General features: G+C 39.5%; 1 protein-coding gene across 6 annotated transcripts in view; it reads left to right on the plus strand.

Annotated features, from left to right (window-relative positions):
• Positions 1 to 24,547, plus strand: part of AGAP1 (ArfGAP with GTPase domain, ankyrin repeat and PH domain 1) — a 361,585-nt gene that overhangs the window by 171,908 nt on the left and 165,130 nt on the right. For all 6 annotated transcript variants that reach the window (XM_035331711.1, XM_035331713.1, XM_035331712.1 and 3 more), the window contains 2 exons: positions 3,871 to 4,026; positions 8,619 to 8,711. In XM_035331711.1, coding sequence (XP_035187602.1) covers positions 3,871 to 4,026; positions 8,619 to 8,711 — 249 coding nt within the window. The remainder of the gene's footprint in view (positions 1 to 3,870; positions 4,027 to 8,618; positions 8,712 to 24,547) is intronic.

Genomic DNA, 24,547 nt, shown 5'->3' on the forward strand with positions numbered 1-24,547 from the left:
CATGCTGTGGAAGCTTTTAATTTTTTTCTTTCAAGTCGTTTATTAAAATAGTTGTTTTATTTTCCAAACGGTATATTTTGAAACCATTTCAGAATTTTATTTACAAAGTTGAAAGTTCAATGGAGGTACACATGTATGAAGAGAAACATTGCCAGCAGGACTTCTTTTATAGAAGTCTGTATCCGAGCATCTGTCTTCGGGGACTGGAAAGCCCAAAGTGTATGCATCTTTGTTCAGCAGTTACTCCTTGAGAATAAATAACTTCAAAATCCATGAAGTAGTACTTCAATGGAATAGAAGTATAAAACATTTTTATTAGATAACAAAATACTAAAAAAGCAAAGTTTTATGGAATCCTTCAAGTCCTCTGTCTGGTAAATGAGTAGGTAGGGCAGAAATCTGCATTGTTATATTTGATTTATGTGGCAAGGTTGTGTTGAGAAGGGGGAGTGGGAGAGCAGCATGGTGGGGCTGAGCTGCCCATTGGTGTTAAAACACCACAGCCATTTCTGGCGCCCAGCAGGAGGGCACAGAATTTGGGATAAGGATGGTAACTGTGAGAGTTAACAGGCAAAATGTTGACTGGACATTGCCAGAGTGTACTAACTGTGCAGAAATTGATGTAAGGTGTTGAAGGGACAAAAGGTGGAGTGCGTGTAAACTGTCCACCTTTGTCAGCATTGTGATGTCATGTTGACTTTGTGCGGAATTATTTTGTTGACGGAAATGAAGTTTGTGAATACAATATGATGAACGCTGTTGAATGTGCATTTTAATGATAATTCTTAAATATGTTTTTTGTGAAGGTGAGGGATGGCCTGTATTGTGTGTACGTGGTGAGGCTGTGGTGGCGGGGGCTGCAGGGAGGCCTCTGCCCCGTGTGAGAGCAGAGCCAGCTCCAACCTGCGAGATCGGTGCAGAAGGAGGGCAGGAGAGAGGCCCCGGTGGAGCAGGCTGTCCCCCTGCAGCCCATGGGTCCCATGGCGGGACAGGCCTCCATGCTGCAGGCTGCGGAGAGGAGCCCAGCTGGAGCAGGCAGCTGAGGCCCAAAGCAGGCCATGGCCCACAGAGAGCCCTGGTGGAGAGGAGCCTGGGGCACAGTGGGTTGTTAAACCACTGCAGTTACCTGCTGCTAGTTGACAGTTATATGCCTTCACCTTTTTAAGTTGATCAATGTTATTATGAAACAGAACAGAACACATCCCCTTTTTAAGAGTTCATGGTTCCAATCCTGTCATCAGCGTACCTGTATTTTAGTCCGTCCTTCTTGCCGTTTTCCTGTCTTTTCTGTATTAGAGGCTTCTAAATTTTTGAGGCATCAGCTTAATGTGATCTTTCTTCTTCCATTATTTTCATCGTATATTGTCATCTTTTTTCCCCCTCTTCTACTGAGCCTTTCAGCTGCATGGTTTTAATCTTAAATGTGTTCAACCCATTTGGTTCCCAGTGTTGTTTGCTTGCTTGGATTTCCTTCTCCCTCATTCCCTCACACATTTGGTTCTGTCATGGCAAAGTGGACAGTGGGTCCTCACCATTCTGGCCCAAATGCAATTTCTTTAGACCAGTTACTTATTCCATTGACTTTGGTCTTCATTTCTAATGCTAGTTTATGGTGGCTAAGTTTTCAGATCTCCTCCTTGTAGACCTTTCATCAGCCATGGTCCTGCCTGTATTTCCTCAGAGAGGTGATTGCTGACTATCACAGATTCCATTTCTTGCAGGTATTGACTCTCTTGTCCATTTGGTGTGTTACTTGCTGTCTCAGCAAGAGAAAAGGAAAGTGAATGTGGTGTAGATTAAGGTCAGCTCTTCCCAGGTAGTCCTGCTCATCACTCATTATTATTTGTCGTTAGGACACTAAAAATGATAATTCCAGTTCTTGTTCTTTTATCATCTTTGGTTTATACACTTGGTCCATCTCCAAATTCTTCTTGCTACCTCTTTGTACTTGAAAATACAAAGGAAAAACTTGGTCAAAATCCTCTGTTATTTCCAGTATGGCTATCTCTGGCTTCCTGGCAGCTATCCTCATCCTTCAATTCAGTCAGAGAGAAGGGGAGATTAAATTTAATATCCTTTTCTTAATACTTCAGGGGGAAAGAGAACAATTTTATCCTTAAAAAAACAGTTTGCTTGGTGGACTGTAAATCCTATCTTTCCACATAGAGAAGAAGAGAAACATGTCTACAGAGAAACTGATTCCAGAAGTGATATTCTTGAATTTCTGGCTGCATTGACCTGCCCTTTAGTCCAAACATGAGTGTCTTGACTTATGCCTCTTCGTTTTTAACATTCTCCTGAATTACAAAAGAAAATAAAACTTGAAATTGCTAAAAGAAACTTCAACTGGGTGATGTAAAGAAGGATTGTCTCTTACCTGGATGTCCTTCAGAGGTTTCATTTTGATGGCTCACCTCTGCTTGCCAGGTGAGGTCCTTACACTGACCTCTAACGTGTGTCATGGGAAGTTGTGGTCCTGCTGATGCCTCCCAAGCAGATTGCCCTCTGCATGGCAGCTTTGTGCGTGTGTGTAAGGTCAGTCACTGGTGGAGGAGCAGTGCTGAAGAGGAAACACTAGAGTAGTGCCTTCTTTTCCTGTTAAGCAACTTTACTTGGTGAATTCCCAGCTACAGCAATTAAAATTAGTTGCCTCATGTCATAGGAGAACCTTTCCCCCCAGGCATCCCATGAATACCCTGTTTTACCCTCTTTTCTCACCTCTTTTAGGCAACTTGACTACTTCAAAGATACTTTTTGCACCTTCTCACAAGTGTTGCAGACCTTTATTTCCCCCCTCGTAAATTACCTGTGAGTTGTTGTCCAAAACCTCTGCATGCTGCTGCTCTCCTGTTGAGCTTTTTCTTCAAAGGCATACAGAACTTTCAGTCTTTGCCTTGCATCAGTCCCCACTCAACATATGCAGTATACCCTCAAAGGATATACATGCACCTGATAAAAAAAAAGTGCTTTTGTGCTTCCAGACTGTCTGCATAATTTTTAGTACTCTTTTATTATATCTAATAGAAATCAAGACTTTAATAATCTTTTGGTACTTCCCAATCTGTCTGTTTTCTTCACTTTCCTGTTATTAGTTGCTTGTTGCATCAATTCATTAATTGTTTTATAGGCTTACTGAATGACTGCTTTATTTCTCATGAGACTATGATGTAACTTTACATTTTTGGCTATTTTGAATAAATAGGAATGTCTTCCTTTAGATTCCGTATCCCTGTACCAATGGATTTCATGGCTTCATCAAAGATCTCAATTACCTATTACCATAATAGGTGTTCACAACATTGGTTGCTTTTTTTTTTTTTTTTTAATTTTCTTGATTAGTTCTCAGTGGACTGATGATTCCAGACGAAGATTTAGTCCAGTTATGCAGTTCTGTTGCCCTAGGTATTTTTTTCTTAGGTTTGAGGCAGAATTTGGGTTATCAGTTTTGAAGCAGAAAAATAGAATTTACAGTTTTTCCCTAGCATTTTGCTTAACTTTTACATTAGTAAAACAAATGAAATTTTCATTCTACGTAATATACCTATAACTGGATATAAACAATGTGCCTACCACATCAACAAATACCTAGGTTTTCAAAAATGAAGGCTATGGAGAAAAATAGATATACATATACATATACATATACATATACATATACATATATATATATATATATATATATATATATATATATATATATGTGAAGGCTTGGAAAGGAAATGGGTGGAAAAGTGGCAGTATGGCAGGCCTGCTGTGTTCCTGAGTTTAGGCTGCTATTTGTAGGTATCAGGGCTAAATAAGATACAGCTGTGGATTGCAATTTCTTGAAAGCAGTGTATCACTGTTTAAAACTAACTTTAATCCTTGCAGACCAGTAATGGAGGAGGGAGTTTAAGTGATTACTCCTCCTCTGTCCCATCAACTCCAAGCACCAGCCAGAAGGAGCTACGGATTGATGTTCCTCCCACTGCCAACACACCAACTCCTGTCCGTAAACAGTCCAAGCGCCGATCCAACCTCTTCACGGTGAGTGAGCCCAGGAAGAGACTATTGCTGTATTTTTAGTAGTGCTCTGTGGTGATGGCCTGAACTTCAACCTGGTTGAGTTGAGCTGGTCTAATCCAGACAGGAGTGGTGAGATGGTTCTGTAGGTTTGAAAACAAAAGCATTTTAGAATTACAATGGGGCTTAAACAGAGGCTAAGTACAGTGATGTTTCCATACTGGGAATTTCAGTGGTTGAATTCTGGAGCCTTTGTCTAACTTGAATTCTGAGGTCCGTCTAGATTGCCACGTTTGGCAGCCTTCCCACCATCAGTAATCGAAGACAAAGCTGTGTCTCTGCTCCTAAACTCTGTCCTTGTGCTGAATAATACTGCCGACTCCGGGCTTCCTTGTGAAGTATCCAGAGAGGTCACAGCATTTGCCATGGGAATTCCACCGGGTGCTGGAAAATAACTACCCCTTGTTAATTTTGTTACTATATAGTCTCAAGTCACTTTTATTTTTCCAGGGCTAAAAGATATGACAGAGATTAAAATGACTTTTTCTTCCCAGACAATGTGATTTTTGCAGAGGAAAAAAAAAGTTACTAAATAGAAAGCGTGACTGGTCCACTATGATCGATCTTTGGTATGCACGATTGCTTTGGGAAGTAATGAAGCCTTCAGTGATGATTCCCTTATTTTAGCAGTCTTGCTGAAAGCTTTGGGATTGGGTTGTGTAATTGTGGGTTTTGTAATCTTTTTTCGATACTCTCCTAACAAGTCCTTATAACAAACACAAATCGTGTGGGCTTGCATACAAACTCATTGGTGATGGTAGCTACACATCAGTTGCATTTAGAAAGCCACGTTGCATTTAGAAAGCCAGTCATCATAAAAAGTTTGTATTTTGTATTCTAAAGATGACCCCATGTTTACTTCCCAAAGCTAGCTAGCTCCTCAGTTGTATCCAGGAAAACGCTTACAAAATGTTTTTTTATTAAAAAAGTTTTGCAATGTAAACAAAATCCCGTCTTTCAGCCTTTAGGAAGTAAAAAGTTTTGTTACAGTTTTGGAGTGCTGAGTGACAGCACAGAGTCCCATAGATCACCCTTGGTGTGCCCATCTTGTCTGTGATATTTTGATTAAAAACTGTACCTCTTCAAACTCCTACAAAGTAATTAAAATGATGCATTTTTGTTCCGGGAGTTTTAACAACAAAAATGCAGAAGTGAGTGTCATACAAAAGCTTGTCAAATTTTGACATTGACATTTTGTAGCAATTGTGTGGATTTTTCCCTCCGTTTGCGTTGGCTCCTGTTGAGGAGTACTCACTCATGAGTTATTAACTCCACTAGATGTCAGTGTCATCCTAGAAACTGCGAGCACAGTCATAAATCTGGGAATAGTGCCGAGACCACTCCAGCGTCTGTCAAAAGCATTTGCCGACCGTTTCCTGTCTTAAGTATGCATAAAATGCTGTGAGGGCTGTTTAGATGTTGTTGACATTTGGAAAACTGGGGGTGATTTATATTTGAGTAGGTGTAAATTTGAGAAAGTGAATAAAGAGAAACACATACATCTACAGTCGAGGCAAAGGTCTGAGAAGAATATGAAATCAGCTGTGTTTGCTACAAACAGAATAAACTGAATGGTTTGCGATAGCCGATAGCACGGGGAGAACCAAATTTTCTAATATAGAGGATAATGGCAGTTGTCTTAATGCCAAATAACTGGGGAAAAATTAAGGGAAAAATAAGTGGTGTGGGGAAAAAAATCTCTCTTCAGACATATTTCTGTCATTTGTTTAGTTGCAAATTGACCCTTGTTATGTAGCATAGGTAATAGGTTTAGTTTTCTCTGTGAAGATCTTCCAGTGTTGGAAGAAAAATTGATCAAGCAGAAAACAGATGTGATTTTTTTCTTAAATCTATTACAGATTTTGAATTGGAATAGGGTTGAGAATTTTAAACACATTTGTGTTTCAGTGCACTGTATGCAGTACGTGATCTTTTCAGCTTTGTTGGATATTCATGTTTTCTGTCAAGCTATCGTTGCAATAGCTGACTTTCCACTTGGGCTTTAAAATAGATAAAATAAAGCAGAAGGGTAAGTGTCTTGTTTTGTGCACTGCACAAACAGGAACAACTAAATAGTATTGTGTAGCACAGGTGAGGATTCACACTTGAGCAAAGCACTGATAGTAACTACTTCTCGGATTACGTATGGGGCGAATGAACTTCGGGTGCAGTAAGATTCATCTCCTTTCTCATATTCAGTATAACCTGTCTTACATTATTGCAGATTTGTGAGAGTGTCTTTTCTCAAAAGTTAAAATGAACTCTATCTCAGTATATTGGAGATCAGTATTTGTACTTTTGGGGCTCTCTGGACTGTTGATACAGGATTCTGGTAGCGCCCAAACTCAGGTGCTGTATCATTCTGGGTCTGAAGCAGTCTTATTTCACAGTCCTGATTGGAGTAAAGTTTTGCATTGATAGAAATCTGCATATGACATCTAATGCAAAGGGAAAATGGGTCAAATGATATTCATGCAGCTTTGTTCTGTTGTTTTCTTGGACTTTCTCTGGTTTGCCTTAATGAAGCTTTAAATAAAACTACTTAATGTGTAAACATGACATCAGAAAAAGTCCTAGCAAATGTTGATACACAATGGTTTAGATTTTTTTTTAGCTGTTGGATATAAGATGAAATATGTGCATTATGGATAGATGCAAAACCATGAAAGAGCAGGTTCTCTCTCTATTTTACTATATATTTTTTTCTGTTTTTAAACAGTGGAGCCTGATAAAATTCTCCCCTTGAAAATTTTATGTATTCTGTAATTACCAGCAGCTAAAACAGAATTTGCTTAATATACTTTCCTGTATTTCTGTACTTTTAGTATTTGGCAATATTTTGTATATAGGTGTTTCCCTTCTTTCTGCAGTGTGTTCTTTCCTGATGCAGTTATTTGTATTGAATAGAAGATGTGATGATCTAAAAACAAAAACAAAAATTAGTGCATAGGTATTTAGTCTCCCTTTCAGAGATGGGATCCTTCCTTTTTAAAAGTCAAATAAAAAGAAACATTCAAGCTGACAACTTCCCTCCCAAAGATTTGGCTACCTTCACTGAGTTTCTTTAAAATGTCACTTAGGGACGCTTTGCGCTATTGAAGTATTGTTTTGTGTTTTATTATTGGGAAGTGGCACTTTCAGATTCAGAAATGTGTCTTGAAGGAAGAGGAACAATAGTTATCTTGAACATCGGATTTCACCCCTCCCACTTGTTTTGCTTTCTTTCATTTATTCTTTGTTTAATTCCCTGGCATGTCATTCCATTGCCCCTAACCATAGTAACTAGTGATAGGAGCCTACTCCCGGCAGAGCCAGGAAAAGCACGGCTTCCCTGCTGGGTAAATGTGTTGCTTAGAACGGTGTTACTTGAAGTCTTCCTCTGTGGGCTTTCTTCCCTCCCCTTCCCTCCCCTTGCCTCCTAAGGCAACTGCTTTGGGCATTTTCCTCCTTCCATCCCTCCGCCTGCTGAATGCTAGAATACAGAAAACGGGTATTAGCTATCCACGATTCTGATCGTTCTCCTGATACCGGTGTCTTTCAAACATGCCTTTATACTGCAAATCAAACCCAGTATCTTGTAGCGCTCTGGTTTTCATTAACTTTCCATTGTGGTACTGGACATCGCAAATGTATTCGTTTCATATATCATCTGTGATTTGAAAAGCGCATGAAAATGTTTTCCCATTTTCAATATTGTGTGAGTAATGTTCCTATTGAAAAGTAATGGAGTGAAGTTGTCACTTGTCAGTTCAGTTATTAAGGAGGACGACTCTCAGCTCTTTTTTTTTAAATAAAATAAATCTGTCAAAATGATTATACTTGTGCGTTCTCTCACAATAATGGACCAGAATCTGAATGGCTTCTTAAAATTCCCATAGAGTCATGAAGTAGGCACAGGGAGCTTACTCCTCAGGGCACTCCTATCTTTTGAATTGCCTTATTCTGGCTTTCTGTCGTTTTAAACATTGGTTTAATTTTCCTTGTGCTGATATTTATTTATTGTGTGCAGAAAACTTTTTTTTAAACATCAATTGCTACCTTTTCTTGAAATTGCAACTTTCTAACTGTCCAAAAGCAGAGAAAGAGTTAAAATCAGTATGATCAAAGACTGCATCATAAAATCACATTTCTAAATAGCTGATAGCCTTTCTAAAAATCACAAAAGTCTGTTAAATGTGTACAAGTGTCTGTATCAGATTTTCTAAATGAGAAGCTGGAACCTTCATTCTTTTTTGGATTTGCTATTGGAAACTTGAGAAATGTGTCTTCTGATCTGCTGGGTCTTCAGGCAGTGAAATTTTAACTCTTTAAACCTAAATCCCATTTCAAACAAGTGGATGGTTAAAAATTAGAGAGGGCATGTAGGTGTTCAGAGTACTCAAATTTTGGTACAGCCATGTGCTCACGTAGGTTCTTCCCCTCCTGCTTTGTGTCTATATTTATGTTTCAAAATACTTTTTAATTGCCTTTTTAAAAAAAAAAAAAAAAAAAAAAAGTACCTTCTGTGTGAATAGCTACCTTTAACAGAGCACAAACTTTTTCTTTTTCCTCTGCAGTCTCGGAAAGGTAGTGACCCAGACAAAGAGAAGAAGGTCCTGGAAAGCAGAACAGATAGCATTGGAAGCGGTCGTGCAATCCCAATTAAACAGGTATGCCGAAACACTTTTTTTTTGCTTTCCGTAGTTGGAGACACACCTCGGGTCTTAAGCGCTCTGATGCCGAGCCTGTGTGCCAAGATTTGTTTGATGTGCTCTGGTGATGAATGTGGAAGTCACTCACTTGACATCAATTAGGAGAGGTTCCTATGTGTATTAAAATAGGATCATTAGAATAAGAAGAGGGAAAATGTGACAACAGGCCTAATGAAGTGCAGTCTGCCGGCCTGCATATGGAGCGCTTTTCTAGGCTGAGCTGGCTTCAAAGCCTGCCTTTGTAGAGCGGGCTTTGATTGGGCCGTGTGCTGCCCGTCGACAGGGGTAAATCAGCGCGCTGTACAAGAGCCCCTTGTGATCGCAGAAATAGCCTGATGTGGCCCTAATTTGCTATTGCAGACGGACATCTGAACACAGTTTCAGGCTGGTTTGTAACAACGAGGCAATTAGTTGTGATAATCATAGCCGGTGTGTCAGCTGTGCACTCTTGTTTGTAATTTGCTAATGAAGGAATTGTAACTTTGATTAGGTTCAGTTTCATTTAGACCTTATTATATAAGAGAACATTTACAGCTGTAATGTGTGGCCTTAATTAAACTTCCTCATTACACAACAGGACTTGAATTCAAGGATTTGTTTTGGTCTGTTTTACTAGCCTAGATGCACTTTCATTAGCCCAGAAACTGAATGCTAAATTGTAGCTCTGAACGCTCCTTTGAAAGGCAAAAGCAATACTGGAATCTAATGCGAAGTGTTTGGGTAAATGAGATCATTTACTTTTTCAAATTAAATTACACTGAATTCATGCAGTTAAGAACACCGCACTAAGCATTTGTATGGGATGCTTTACAAATAGTTTCTGCAATAGCGTTTGCAAGTATTTGCTTTCATGCGAGTTACTGTGCTGTAGACAACAAGAGTGCCAAGTGAAGGGAGCTCATTTTCTTCCTGCAGTTTTTTCCAGTCTCCTTTGGTTGCTTTCCTACCTTCCAGAAACTCACTTTGCCGCCTCCTGGCACGTTCCCAAGCCTTTCCTCAGTCTGTGCCTCTTCTCGTCGAGTGGCCACAGCTTTCCTGTTGGTGTTGCTTTTGTGTGTTTTGGGGGGGGGGGTACTTCACATTTTTTTATTGGGAATGAGGGGAAATGGCTTTGTACTCTTAATTATTTGTAGTAATTTTCTTTCTAAAGGCAGTTAAAAAGACCTTTTGGGACCATCAGGCAGCAAAAGCGCAGTCATGTCTATGAATCTTTAGCAGACAAATTTTAATCAAATGCTGCAATTCAGAATAGCAGTTTGAAACCAGATAAGCTCAGTATTTGGCTCTGTGTTCAGAGGAGGAGATTGCAGGCATGTAAAACCAGCTACAATTTTTTCTACAGCTTTTGTGTCCTATGAGATGGGTTAGACAGGCTGGAATTCTTTTGGGTAATGCTAATTAAACAAAATGGTCTGTGGATGCAGCTGAGGATAAAAAAACAGCCAGAGGAACTGACTTTTTCCAATATTTATTCAAGATGTACACACTGTTCTTTCCTAAAATGGTGTTGTATGAAATCAATTTGATTAAAAACGCACTTGTAGGACAGGTAAGATGGGCATTGTGAGTGTGATCACACTATAATGCAATGGAATGAAATATCCTCCACAATCACCTTGAATTTCTATATTGAAAAATTCTCCCTCTCACCCGCGCTTTATGTACAGAGTATGAGCAGTCTTTTCATAGTGTCTGCTTTTATTAGTGATCCCAATTGTGGCAATTTCAGTTTGTCATGTACAAGCAACTCTAAACAAATATTTGAGCAGGTCTTCAGTCAGTAGATGTATATCCTATTTGTGGAGGTAACAGAAAGGGTGCTGCAAGAAGCAAGGCTGAATGGCACGCAGTGTTGTGGGGGGCTTCTCTCAGTGGTGTTCCTCATCACATGGGGTCTGTGTCAGGAGAATGGATTTCCACATTGTACACAGTCTTCAATAAAGGTTAGGAGGCCATCGTCACCCAGCAGCTGAAGAAAAAGAAGATGGAGTAGAAAAGTTTTTTTTTTAAACCTGGAAACATTCAATTTAAATTGGAAAAGCAATGTGTATTCATGCTGACAATGTTTCATTACAGTTTAAAACTACATATTAGTTTGAAGTGGTTTTTGATTATAAACTATACGGTTTTGAGCCAGTATATCATCAGTATGTATCTTTCACCATCAAAAAAAAGCACCTGGAATTAAGCATGGGGGAAGCTTTTTGTCTACCCACTATTTAGAGAGCTCTTATCTGTAGGGGTGGTGATGAGTTAAATTGCTGATATGACTCTATTATTGGTGGGTCCTACAGGTGCGAGACACTTGGAGATTTCTCTGAGGAAGTAGAAATTCCTGCTAGAAGAGACCGTGTCTCTTTCATTTAGTGCATTAACTATGAATGAGACAGAGAGATGTGAAAAGGAACTTTTGGACCTAAAAACTCCAGTAATATGTCATGCTACTGTGCTGCTTTCAATGAGAAACCCCTTCCATCATGATATGTTTCAGTGACAAATGGCCACTGAATAGAAAGAGAAATCTCCTTTCAAGAAGTTGAATGCAGATTGTAGTATTCACAGTGTTGCTGTGGAAAAGCTATCTTATTATATTCTTAAAAGACTCTTTTTAATCTCTTTGTCCCCATGTTTTCCAGTGTTTTTCCTCCTATTAGCCCGCAAGTCACATTGCTGCACTACCCATGCTGCAGTCGCAAGTAACCTCCAGTTAGGAAAAATGCCCTGTGACTTCTTGAAGCTGTTGAGCAAGATGCCTTTGCCAGCTTCAGGCACATACTCTCATCTTCAAAAGCACGTAGTCACCAGATTGTTTCAATACCTGTTGTCAGCACTGTTGGTTTTCTTTTTCTTTATAGCTACTTATGGTATGTAGGACACAAAGTCCTCATCAACCACTTTTTTTTTTTTGTGTTGTTCTCCAGAGACTGGCTCTGTTGCTGCAGTTTAACCAGCGTAGCTGTGGTTGGTGTATATCAACAGCGATGCTTTTTTGTATTTGGAGACAGTTTAAACTGGTAAAAGAGTAAATTTTTTTAAGGAACATTTCATTGCTCTCCTGGTTGCTCTCTAAATGCACCTACACATCTTGTTAAGCGAGCTGTGCTGGCATAGCTACAGATCTACTCAATTCTGTAGTACAGCCTTTCTGTGATACAGATACCAACCTGTACAGCCACTGGAGTCACATCAGCACAAGGAGAACTTGGTCTGAGCTGGTTTAGTCTGAGAATCACATCACCACAGCAGAAGGGACTGTAGCATGCCTTGGACACCTGGCTGGGTAGGTTTCTGTTGCTTTTTTAGTGCAAAGAAGCCAAGAGTTGTACCCTTCTGCTTAATTCCTGTTGTCTGCCCCTGAATCCCTGAGGGCATGGGGTAAATAAATAGGCAAAATTGTAAATGGAGTCTTGTTTCCCTGAGAGGAAATAGCTCAGTCCTTCATGGCTTTTTCTTTAACTTGAAGCAACCTGATTGAAAAGAGTTAATGTTCTTATTCTGTCTGTCCTTTCTAAATGTTAAAAATTACTTCTTGCTACAGTGCTAAACATGGTTTTATTCAGCTGAGTCATTTAAAACTGTTCTGGAGATCCTTCTGGCTTCCAGCAGAAACCCAAAATGTAAGCAATGAAAAGTTTTTAAAATGTGAGTGTTAACTTTTGCCAAAATACTCTAGGGTGAATGAAATTTCAGGAAGGTCAATTTTGGGGGTAACTAAAAAAAAAAAAATGCTGTAAAATGAGAGCCTAGCTTTTGCTTATACAGCAGGATCAGCATGCCTTAAATTCGGTGCTCTCAGCTTCCTTTGAGGACTTTAAATGCCTTAAGTTTACAAAAAGAAAAAAAGGAGAAAGTGAAAGAATGCTAAGGTTGTGTTTGACACCTTCCGTGCTTTGGGACATTATAGGAGCCTGCAAACTTTCTTCACTTTTGCTTCATTTATTTGTCACAATCTAAAATGACTGGTAATGTAATTGTTTTTTCTGCAGTCTTACTCATCATATTCTGTCTGAATACCCTGTGTTAATCAGAGGGAGTCTGAAATTGTCCAAAACAATATTGGCCCGAAGTTAAAATCCACAGAAAGTTCTGTACTTCTGAGAAAGCGGAGCTTACACTAAAAATATTCAAGCTGCTTTCTGTAACATTTCTAATACTACACTTAGAGCAAAATTAGGGTGGATGGCTTCCTTGATAAGGAGTATCCTCTGTTCAAAACCCACTTATTCTGAAAACGAAGATTTGTTCCTGGTGGCTTGAGTGAATATTTTGAAGTATGTATTAGGATATACATTTTAGGGTGGCATACTTTCTAGCATGGGTTTTTTTCAGCATTTTGGGAAGAATACTTTGTTTTCTGCAGTCTTGCAGTAGGGCATATTCAAATAATAATAATAAAAAAAGACGACAAGAGAAATAAAAGCAAGAAGCTCAGCTCAGCGGTGAGTGGGCTTGTCATGTATTAATTTTTCATTGCTGTGGAGAATTGTACATACATAATCACTTGATTGCAGTGGGAGTTAGCGAGCTCCTATGGTGTCATTTGCATAAATCTTGTTAAGTCAATGGCAGTTAATGAAGTACAAATGAGCCTGGAGAAGGTGACATGCAAATCGTGGGTGGCAGATGGGAGGTCTGTTTTTGGGATGGCAGCTGTGTGCTCTTTTTTTCTCCTCACCCCCTCCCTCCCAGATTAGAGTGTAAATAAATACGTAAGAGCTGGCCTTGACTTTCTGCTTTCAGCAATTCTTGTATTTGGCATTTGCACTCATCGCAGATGCTCATATTATTATATTGCTGAACTATATAACCTTGACTGCTCTTTTACCAAAAACTGCAACACCGAAGCTTTGGTCAGGGTTTGATTTTGACAGGTTGCTTGAACCTTTGCTTACAGAGGGAAGTGCCCCCAAATTCCTGCATAGGTCCCGGGTACGTCATTTAGGAACAGCAAATTTGAAGTCTGACTTCAAAATCAATGTTCTAACATTGAGTATTACACTGATGACATAATGAAAAATCTGCCATCCATGACTTGCAAAGGTGAACTTCAGAACCCATTCTCTTCTCTGTTTGCAAATGGCTATATTAATGGAGAAAGTTGAATATCTTATTGGGCTTTACTTTCAGGTGATATTTCAAATGACCTTTGCCTACCAGCTTTGTGCATTTGAGTACATTAAAATAATCTTTGAAATTACATATTTTGTCTTTTTTCCTCTAAACTAAAAATGGCAAATATTTTCAGGGCCAGGATACCTGTGGAGCTTTGTCAGCAGGTTGGATGGCATAATTGTAGCTGAAACTGATTTACTTATGAGAAGGAAGAGTTTGGTTCCTGGCTGCGCAACTTGCAATTTTTTCTGTAGATGAGCATAAAGAAAACTGGAACGTCATAATGTGCATCTGAATTTTCTAAAAGAGACAATAAACTTGGGGAAAAAATATTTTTAAATTCTTTTAACAAATAGGAAGCTTTGTCTCAATGTCACTTTGGTTACAAAACTTCCAAAATAACTGAAGTTGTGTTGTGACTTGCAAGCCATTATCAGCAATTCTTCCAAGTAACTTCTAAAACAAGTTGTGTACTCCCAAGAATTTCTTCTTAATTTTTTTTTTTTTTTTTTTTTCATTAAGCCCACCCATTGTATTGTGAATTTTCAAGCCTTTCACAAGTGCCCTGGTCTTAGAGTGTAACTGAAGCAATTTAAACAAAATTATAATCAGGGAAAAATCTGTGCAAGTTTTAAGATGTGTTTAGAAAAGCTAAAACACAGAAATTGTATTTAATTGTTTTTTGGTAGTGACCTCACTTAATACATTGTCTGTGGAGAAAATCTCTGGGAAACTGGGATTTGCTTTAATTCCAGTGATTTTATATCAGCCCTGTCCCACCTGGGCACCCTGCTTCAATCACAGCCACTGGCATGGCAGCCCCTGGCCCCAAGGACCCAAGGAAATGCCTGTCACAGGGAGGCTCCAGTACCAGCAATGAGGCTCTTGATTGGTGAATACCAAAATAAGCTAAAACACAGTGTATCAAAAAAGAGGATTTAAATACAGGTAGATTTAAACACTGTAACGTGTTCCTGGTTTTAGTGCAGAATAACACACAGTGCCATGTAATCTTGGTCCTGGATTTCAGCAAGTATGGCAGTGTCTTTGAAATAGGTTTTGAAAGTGATCGTGTGCCACATCTAGTCAGTCAGACTGATTTGCTCAGTCCTTCTCACTCGCCGAAGAGCACTGTGGTGCTTCAGGCAAGTGTCAGACCCGAGAGCCACCACTGACATAAACAACAAATGCTTTTTGCAGCAGGTTTCTAAAATGTAAATGTTTACTTTGCCTACCAAAAGAGAGAACAAATAAGCGACCATCTTAGCATCTCTTCTTGCTTAATTTGTCTGACTTGACAGGGTGGAAGAAGCTGGTGTAGCCAGAGTAGGACTGCTACCCACTGCTACCACCACTGCTGAGCGCTAAGGCTTATCCCGTGGCTTGTCCCTTCCGTCTACATACAGCATCAGGTTATATAGTGATGTAAAAATGTCCCATACATGTTATGACCAAACTCATGTCAAAAGAAAGCCAGTGAGAAATGTCCGGAGGACCCATACAACTCCAGGAGTTGCTTGCCTTCGTTACACACATGCCTGGGATAATTTGGCATGCTGCAGAGCTCCCACGCTGAAGCTCATCCTTCACTTGCCCAGGGACCCAAACCGCTGGTACGCTGCTGCTGCTGCTCGGTCTTCTACTCTGAAGGGCTTACCAAAAAGTGCTGCTGCTTTGGTTTTGTATTGGTGGTGTTTGTGAAGGTTTCGAAATAGCTCTTTGCAATCCAGGATTGGTATCTGGAGGGTGGCTTTCCAAAACTCAGAAATGACACAACTAACAAGGAACTGCCAAATGGCATAGTTTTATTTATTTATATCTACTGTGAGGTGTAATTTACTCTGTCACACTTCTGTCTAATCACAGTAATCAGTATCCAGATATGCTTGTACAAACACGAGAATATGGTTTTTAGCCAAATACTCTTAGTGCTGAAATCTTCTGTGTAATTCCTCTGCAATTGTTTATAATCAGAGCATACACATTTTTGCTCTGTTTTTAATTAGTTGATTACTAGTTATAAAATGTTTTGTACTCACTCTGGTTCTGTAAATTGTTAACTGGTAGCTACCAGTATAATTAAATATTTCAGAGCACTTGGCTATGGTTGCATTGAACTGTGAAGAAATAATGTTATATAGCCAATCAAAAAGAGATACTTGTAAACTCATTTAAAGCGTCAGAGTGTGTTAGGACTATCATGGTGATGCTTATTGCAGGAGAAATTAAAGATACAGTTTTGTGCTAAGAGGCAATACAGAAATTAGTTCCTGAATTAGTTGTTAATTGATTTGGTAATTCCCTCGGGTCTGCATGCTCTTTTTTCCTTTTTCGTTGTTGCATTCAGTTAACAGTGACTATTCCCAGTGCACTTGAAATATTTTTTCCAATTAGATCAAATGTGCCCTTACGTCAGAGGAACAGCTACAGCTTTACATTTACCTGCCTCGAATAATGTTTCATTTGGTCAGGAAAGCTATTCTCCTGTGTTGCTACTGCTGATGATTTTCAGACACCGTCTCAAGGAAAGCAGTAGTCCTAAGTATATTCGAAATGGAATAGCATTAAAAGGTTCCTGGTTTTAATGCACTTTTTTTGGTATGATTTAAGGAAACTTGCTTTCATTTATGTTTCTCTCTTTTCCAAACAGTGAAACATACAAACTTCGCCGTCAAATGAAGATAGCTTAACTGCTGGGAGGCAGAGGGAGGGATGACATTTCTGCTCAGTCAGGGTGGGCAAAGGCTGGCAAAAGTGAATGTTCTTCTTTTAGAACAAAGATTCTGTTACTAATAATTATCATTTTCTACTTTCTTCTGTTAAAATGGATGCGTGCAAAGGGTTGTTTTCAGCTCTGAAATATAAAGACCTGCTATTTTCACATCTTGGTGTTCTCATCCCAGTGATCTACATGGTTCAGCCCAGTGCACTGCTCTGTTGGAAGCCTGGCACCCAAGCGTTAAGCCCTCCCCTGCCTGAGGTTGAAGATTCTACCTGTCAGTCCAGGGAAACCACCTCTTTGGGCCTTTAGCCAAAAAAGGCAAGCGAAGGCAAGAAACAACACCTTTCAGATTGAGACAATTCTATTTTCTTCCCCGTCTGTCAGTGGGTCAGCCATCACCAAGTCCTACCAAATGATCTGTTTCCTCCCGCTTTCTGGATTCTGCTGTTTTCCCTTCCTGAGATGTCTAATTGTTGCAGGGAAAAAAAAAAAAAAGCTGGAATTTTCTTAAAAGGTCTGGATTTTTACCCTATTTCTTTTTACCAATCTCCTCCTAGTATTTGAGAGGCCCTAAACCATGAGTTTTCTATCTCCCATCCTATAAATTGCCTTTATTATGTCTCTAAATGCCTGCAAAAATTGTAGTGATACTCCTAAGCACACGAAGATGAGGTGAGCAATGTACAGTTGCTCCACAGACATATTTAAAGTCATTTTATCAGTTTCCAATTAATGTTAGGTAGGCTGTTGAGGTGATGTTCAAGAGTTATAGAGGCCTTACAGTAATATTATTTTCCTAAAATTGACTTCTATAGTGATGTGCGTATTGCTTTCAAACCTCTAAGGATCTATAAATGAGATTATTAATACATTTTTCAGAGAAATTAACTTTCTATCAATTTTTTACTGCCTATGACCCTAAGAAGCTCCAGCTGTTGCTGAAGTTAATGGGAACCTTTCTGATCCTCGTAACAGAAACAAACTGGTGGCTTGTGGTAGAGAGGTGCTGAATTTATAAGTTTCATTTCAGGCTGGCTTGCTTATAACTCCTCCCAGCTTAAAAGCTTATCTTCATGGTACAACACACATTAAATGTAATATCTTTATTTTTACTGAATTTACTTAAAGAGTACTATTTAAATGTTTATTACTGTCAACTATGGCAGAGGACATAATTTCAAAAACAATATTCCACTTGTATGACGAAACCTCAGAAATGAGCAAAAGTAAGGCAATGATGAAAGGAAATAGTATCAAACAACTTTAGGAAAGATGTGAGAACTTTTTGATGTCCAAGTTAATGCTGTAAGAACCACAGATTGCTCTTGACTGCTAGCAAGAAGCATTCAACTTCCTCCCCTTCTTCATCTATTCTGTCCAAGTGTAATGCTGTTGGTTGGTTGTTTCTTCGGGATAAAACAATCAAAACCTAAGGGAAAGGACAAACAAATAAGTGAGTGGCTCAGCAGAAAGGATTTGCTTTTTCTGAAGCTCTGAACATCCCCATAATCTCGTGCCCAGTGCTTGATGCTGGCAGAGAATGGCATCCCCCAGCCTCGGAGCTTCCAGTCACCTCCAGTGGAGCAGCAAGCAGACCTCAAGCCTGCAGAAGGAACACCAAGCAGGCTCTCCAGCAGAGCTGTGGAGACTTTAACCCTCTTGGTGGTCTTGTCCTTTTCTGTGTGCCATTTTTGGGTGTAGCAAAACCTGTGCACGTTGAAAGCAAGTACGGAGCACAGTGAAGAGGTGTCAGAGTGCTTTGGAGGAGAGGAGGAGGGAATGATCGAAAGCAATGTAGGTATAAAAGAACATCAATAAAGAAAGCCATAATATGACTTTAAAAAATTTATTAGAATTTTCCAGTGCTGAAATGGTGTAATATATCAAGGTGGCATCTCAATGTGACATGCAGGGATTGACAGGAACGAGGTCACTAAGGTATCTTCACTGTTGCCCTTAGGCTAAGAACTGGCCCCTGGCCAAAAGCCTTTGACTGTGGTTGTTGGATATAGCTGCTGCTTTAATAGTTTTCTCCAGACTGCATCTCGAAAATGCCTACAAGAGGCATTCTTTTTATTTGAGCCATCTCTTCCCATCTAATTAAAAACAAACAAAAAAACCACTCTGGAATCACTCAGTGGCCTAGAGTGTGCATCATTTTATAAGTGGTGAGTAGAAATGATTGACCTTTAGGTATTTTTAGTGGATGAGATCTGCAGATGCCTTCATAGTAGTGATCCCTCATTGAGTGAGTGATAATGGTTGTAAAGAAAATTAGAGCAAACCCTTCAGGACTGAGATCTGCTTTCAAAGCTGTGCATGTTGCCTGTTGGTTCTCAGTTCGTGGAAGCTTGTTCCAGGTATCAGTGCAAAACAAACATTCCTCTTGCACAAACGTCTTTGTTTTGAGGAGCCGCTCTGTTTTAGAGGTGAGTCTGTGTGTATCTGTGCTAACTTCAGTGGCTAGAGCTCTTCCTCTGAGGGCATGAGTGAGGAATTAGGAAGGAGAAGTGACATAACAAGATTAAGTAGAATGCTTATGACAGTTACCAAGTGAGACTGCCTGACAGACTTTGGTTGACACAATGATTATTAATATGTTGGAAAGATGTTTTGGGGATTCCACCATATTTGTATGGTTGCCAGCAAAATGTTGACAGTTGCATTGTGGTTAATAAATTCATTTAGATTTATAAGCATTGTTTACAGAACCTGTTCGCCTGCTGAAACTCTAACAGCATCTGTTCCTTCTTACTAATTAACTGCTAATTACGAATGAGCTTTGTGTGTTTGTCAGTATAACTGGCTCATGCATTTTGTAAGGAACATTAACAAATTGATTTACATAGTGGTAAAGCAATCAAAAGAGTAAACTGAACAGCACGCATTTAAAGCCCTTTAGCCTAATTTTTTGAATGAGGCAAACTTTGGGCATTCGAAGTATTTTCATCATTCTTTTACTACCTTTGCATTTTGTGATAATGCACCCCTGAATCAGGGGTGTTGGTACAGCATCCCTTCTTTTGTTTTAATTAAAAAATAAAATAAAAGCATTGGCACTGTTAGTATTTAATACTTGTGAGCAAGTGTTTATCTCCAGTATAGGCAGCGGTGGCAAATTCAAATTGGGGTGAAGAAGGAATATTGCTCTTGGAGGGAGGTGGAGGGGCAGCAGGGTCTCTGAAATGTAGGTACTCTGAGTGTGACGTCTTTGTAATTAATCTTGGAAATACCAACTATGAAAGTCATTGCACTTCTGCTAAAATACAGTTTTCTCCAATCCTCCTCCTATTCTTCAAAAACCTTCTGACTCCAGTAATTAACAGTACATCTATGGAGCAATCCCAGCAGATGGGCCAGATGTTGGCACTAAAATATTTTGAATTTAAATGGAATAATTCAGTAGCGCAATTCTTTGAAACAAAACAAAAACACCAGTATATTTTGCATGAGTTAGAATAAGGAGAACAATCAGATAACAGAAGGATCTGTTTATTATACAGGATCCTTTACTGTATGATAAATTGGAGGTGAATGAGATCATTATATGGCAAGGATAAAATTGACTTACAGTTGTCCCAGAGTTGTAAAGCTTGAAATGAGCTAGCACTGGGGAGAAAACTGAAGTAACACAAACACTCAGCTGCAGGATTTAGTTTCCCAGAGCAGCTTAATATAAGTGTGAGAAACAGTCGTTTATGTAGAATAAAACTTGCCAGAAAAAAAAAATGATTGCTCTTTTGGTAGGATTTCAAAATAAGTGCATAAAGCAAATGTAACAGATGTAAAATATTTGGGTTTTAGTAAAAACATTTTGATAATGCCTTGTTAAATCTTAATTGAAAAATTATTCAAATTCATTTGGCTAAGAACTGTGGTGTGGATTAAAACAGTACAATCATAAACCAAAGATGATGCTAGACCACAGTTGAGCTGGCTGGAAGCAGGACAGCTCTTTGTTCAGCACTAGGTCTGTTTCCATTCAGCAATATCATCAACAACAGGGTTGTAAGTGGAAGCAAACAAATAGCAATCAAATTCGTAATCTGCATTATAAGGAGTAGAGAGAGAGGCATATCATGAAGGGGATGAGGAGTAGAGCTGGTGACAAAATAAAACGAGATTTTACTTGGAAAGATGCAGTCTCTGTTAGCAGAAGCCAACTAATCCTATTGTGTCCACCAGACTGGTTGCCTGTCAGGCTTTTCTTCTTGTTTCATGTTTGCCACTGGTAGCAAATTCTTGGCAAAGCACTGGGTGTTGTCTCATGTCACTGCTGTGTGCCTGCTTGACTAAGTGTATTTCCATCCTCTTTTAACGGTGAAATCAAGGGCAATGTGGTAGAATCGTCTTGGCAGGAAGATGGGAGAGGAACTCAAGATGCTAACCTGAACTGAAATCCAGCTGCCCTCATTTATGCTCTTTTAACCTGAGTTTGGGATGTACACTTGTGATGTGTGCCTATGATATCCCACCAGGATGCTTCTGTGACAACCCTCAGTGGCATCAAGCTGCTGATGTGCTTGGAGTGAGCGTTCACCTTTGCAGCCACATCTTTGTTAGGCTGCGTGGGGCAGTCGGGTGGTTTTCCTTCCAAAACGAGCACACAGTTTCTCTTTCTCCTACTCTAAAATAGACCCACAGGTGACAAGTGCTTGCAAGTTTGGCTTGATTTTATATCTGAGAAGTGGCTGCAAGAAATGGTGGGTATGCTCTGAGGGTGAAAAGCCAGTGCGCTGCAATATAAAGGAGATCTGACTTGAGCATTAGAAATGGCACGTGGGCCACTTGAAAGTCATGTGCTGCAACATGTATGCAGCCTTGAAAGAAACACGCGGATGAGGCAAAGCATTGGAGGCAGTGCTGGGGAGAGAATCCCCGACTGTGCTGCTGCATCCAGATCGGTCTTGTCTACAGGTCCTTCACACTGGCCATCGTACTTATTGGTGTACGCTGGCCCCAGAGATGTGGATTCTCGTGTTAGATCACTGCTTGTAAGATTACAGGAAACTATGGTTGTTTTAGCTAAGCTATGACAGAGCAGCTGTAATTGTATGCAGGAGTTCAGAGTGTTTGCTGCTGTTGCTGAGACACATGCACACAGATACGGGGTGATTAGAAGGAGATTATTTCAGGCTTAATACTAAGAGAAAGCTACTGGACTTAGGGGGCTGTCAGATTGTAAATTTTTTGTTATAAAGAAAAAATCAAAAATTTAGTGACTTAGTGGACTCCCCCCCTCCTTTTTTTTTTTTTTTTCTAAGAAGCTGTTGAGACACACAGTTTCTGTAGGTAAGTGTGAGCACTGAGTCATTTCTTTCCCCTTTATAACGAATATGATTCTTTGTCACAAAAGAAAAATACCAAGAAGTACCATTTGCAAAATGGTTTATAGTACAGTATATCACCCTATTATGAATGACAGTATTTAAATGGTTGGGTAGAGAACTGGAGAACTGCAAATCAAGTAGCTAGGCTAACATCTCATGTTCTCTTGAGTGAATATTTCAAGGGGAAAAAAATGAAGAAATCTTTGAGTGCAGGAGGTATTGGAAAGAAAAATCAATTAAAATAGCAGTGTAAGTAGTTGAATTGTTTAGAAATTCTACTGTCCAAAAGTGAGCAACATAACAGAAGAGAACAGGGTATGTTTAAGAAGGAAGTTATAGCATCACTAATGGAATCCGTTTTTAAAGCTGCTTCATGGCCAAATTAAATATAAAATCTAAAACTTTGTGGGGAGAGTGATGTTCTGTAAGCTACAAACTAAAAGCATAATAGTGAGCTCTGAGCAAACGGAGTGGGGAGGAAAAAAACGTCTTGGGATGCAAATTCAGTAAGTATAGAAAAATATGGTTGGTGTGCTTCGCATAAAAAATACTCAGGTCTGCTTGTTAAAAATAAAGTACCTTTTGTGCATTACGGCTCCTGAAATACATAGTTTTTCAGGTTTCCAGCACCATGTCTGGCAGATGAGCTGTGCGAACCCTTTCTGACGCTGTAAGAGGGCATGTGCATCCAGCCATCGCTGACATATACTCAACGTTTTGAAGATTGACGTGTCAGTTTTGTTTAAGTTAATGTCATGGCAAAGAACTTCGTCAGAATACTTTCTGAATTGGATCTTTGTATGGTAAATGTTGCTGTCAGTTTGCAATTCAAGGCAATGTTACATTTGTAGATGAGAAATAATATATGCATGATCACGGTAAGTGCTTTAATCTTGCAGCCTCACGATTTCTGTAAGTCATTCCTGATACAGATTAAGTCACACTTAATTCAAATTAACAGACGCTTCTTATTGTCAATGTGATATAGTGAAGAGAGAGGTTTCTTGCATGTTTATTGAGTACAAAGATGGCAAACTCCCTGCTTCTTGAGAAGCGAGGGGCTTTAAGGGTAAGAGAAGATGGGAAAGATTGCCAATATGATGGATAACAGAAAGAGAGGAGCAGAACTTATAGAAAATTGTGCTACTGTGAGAAGCCAGGTGAAAACGAAAGGGAAACAAAATCCATACTGAATTAGAAGGAGGATAAACAGTGAACAAAGACTATGGCAAAGATAGGATGCAAAACCAAAAAACGGGTGACACTTTCAATAACATTTAAGAACCTTAAGTGTCTTTCAGAAAGTGGCACGCCAGTCCCTGGAAGTGCTTGGTTCATAAGGTGCTGATGCCTTTAACCATGAAGCATGGCAATCGATTGCCATCTTGAAGCAATGCATCGGTGCTTCTGGTGCTCTGCTATTTCGGCACATTGTCAATGCCTCTGAGCTGTTTCCAATTGAACAGTCTTAGGAGCTTTCAGTCTATAGATTTCAGTAACAAATGCATTGCAGTTGATGTATGCAAACTGCCAGAGGATGGGTTTTCCCACTCTTGAAATCTGAAGGCAAAAAATCAGCATCAGTTCAGAATAATTCTGATGTTAAAATAATTGCCTGAATTATCAAAGATGGGGGTTTCCTTCGCTGGAGGAGGAACAAAGTGTCTGAAAAGAGTCAGCATCTCTTGGTCTAGGGTGCAGAACACCTCCCTGGGCCTGGGCAACCTTCCAGAGCAAGGTTTTGTGCTCCATGAACCTTCCAACACACAGCAATACTGACCTATGGGTCAAGGGAAGAGGCTCGGTGAGGCTGGTTGCACCAGGCACAGGCTTCTGAGAACAGCGGGTCTTCCCTGGTTAATGCACCGGTCTGGTCGGAGAATGGCTACTGGAGGGGACTTGTGTCTGGGTCACAGCAGATACAGGCTGACCTTAATTCAGGGACTGCAACTTGGAAGCTAACAGAAAATTTACATTGCCAGATAACTTGTATTTATTCACAGATATTACAAAAATAAAAATTCAGTAGGTGCTATACAAAGAAAAGTACAATGTCCTTAGCAAAGCTGGGTTTTAAGAGTCCACAATTACTTCCATGTTTTTAAATAATTTGGTGCCACAGATACATTTGTATGCTTTGTATTAGCAGTGACTGTGTAATTTTATTTGAAATAGGATGCATGTGATGTAGAAATTCTTGCTTTTTTTTTCTTGCCAATAGGACATTGATCAATAGGTAAGTGTGTTGGCCAAAGAATTCTACTGTGTATTTTTTCTTGTTTACTTGTAATTGCTTCAAGTTTTATAGACAAGCTTTGAAGCTTGAAATTTAAAATTTAATCTTTTTGGAAGATGAACCAGTGTTTCTTGCATTTTTTTATTACAAATAGAATTTGAAGAAGTTGACATCCTCTAACCCTTGAATTAGAAAATAACTAAGATGCTCCATGAACAGTGGAGCCATGGAAGGCAAGCTTTCCTTGTGCAATGTTCGTCTGTTTCAAACATGAGCTCCCATGAGCTCAGCCCTGTACACACCATCTCCAGTCTTCCCACCAACCACGTTGCCTAAACCCACCTTGGTCTTAAATTCCTGTAAACAACAAAGGCAGAAACTACTTTTTTTTTTT

Source organism: Oxyura jamaicensis, chromosome 7, assembly GCF_011077185.1.
Source record: "Oxyura jamaicensis isolate SHBP4307 breed ruddy duck chromosome 7, BPBGC_Ojam_1.0, whole genome shotgun sequence".
NCBI lineage: Eukaryota > Metazoa > Chordata > Aves > Anseriformes > Anatidae > Oxyura > Oxyura jamaicensis.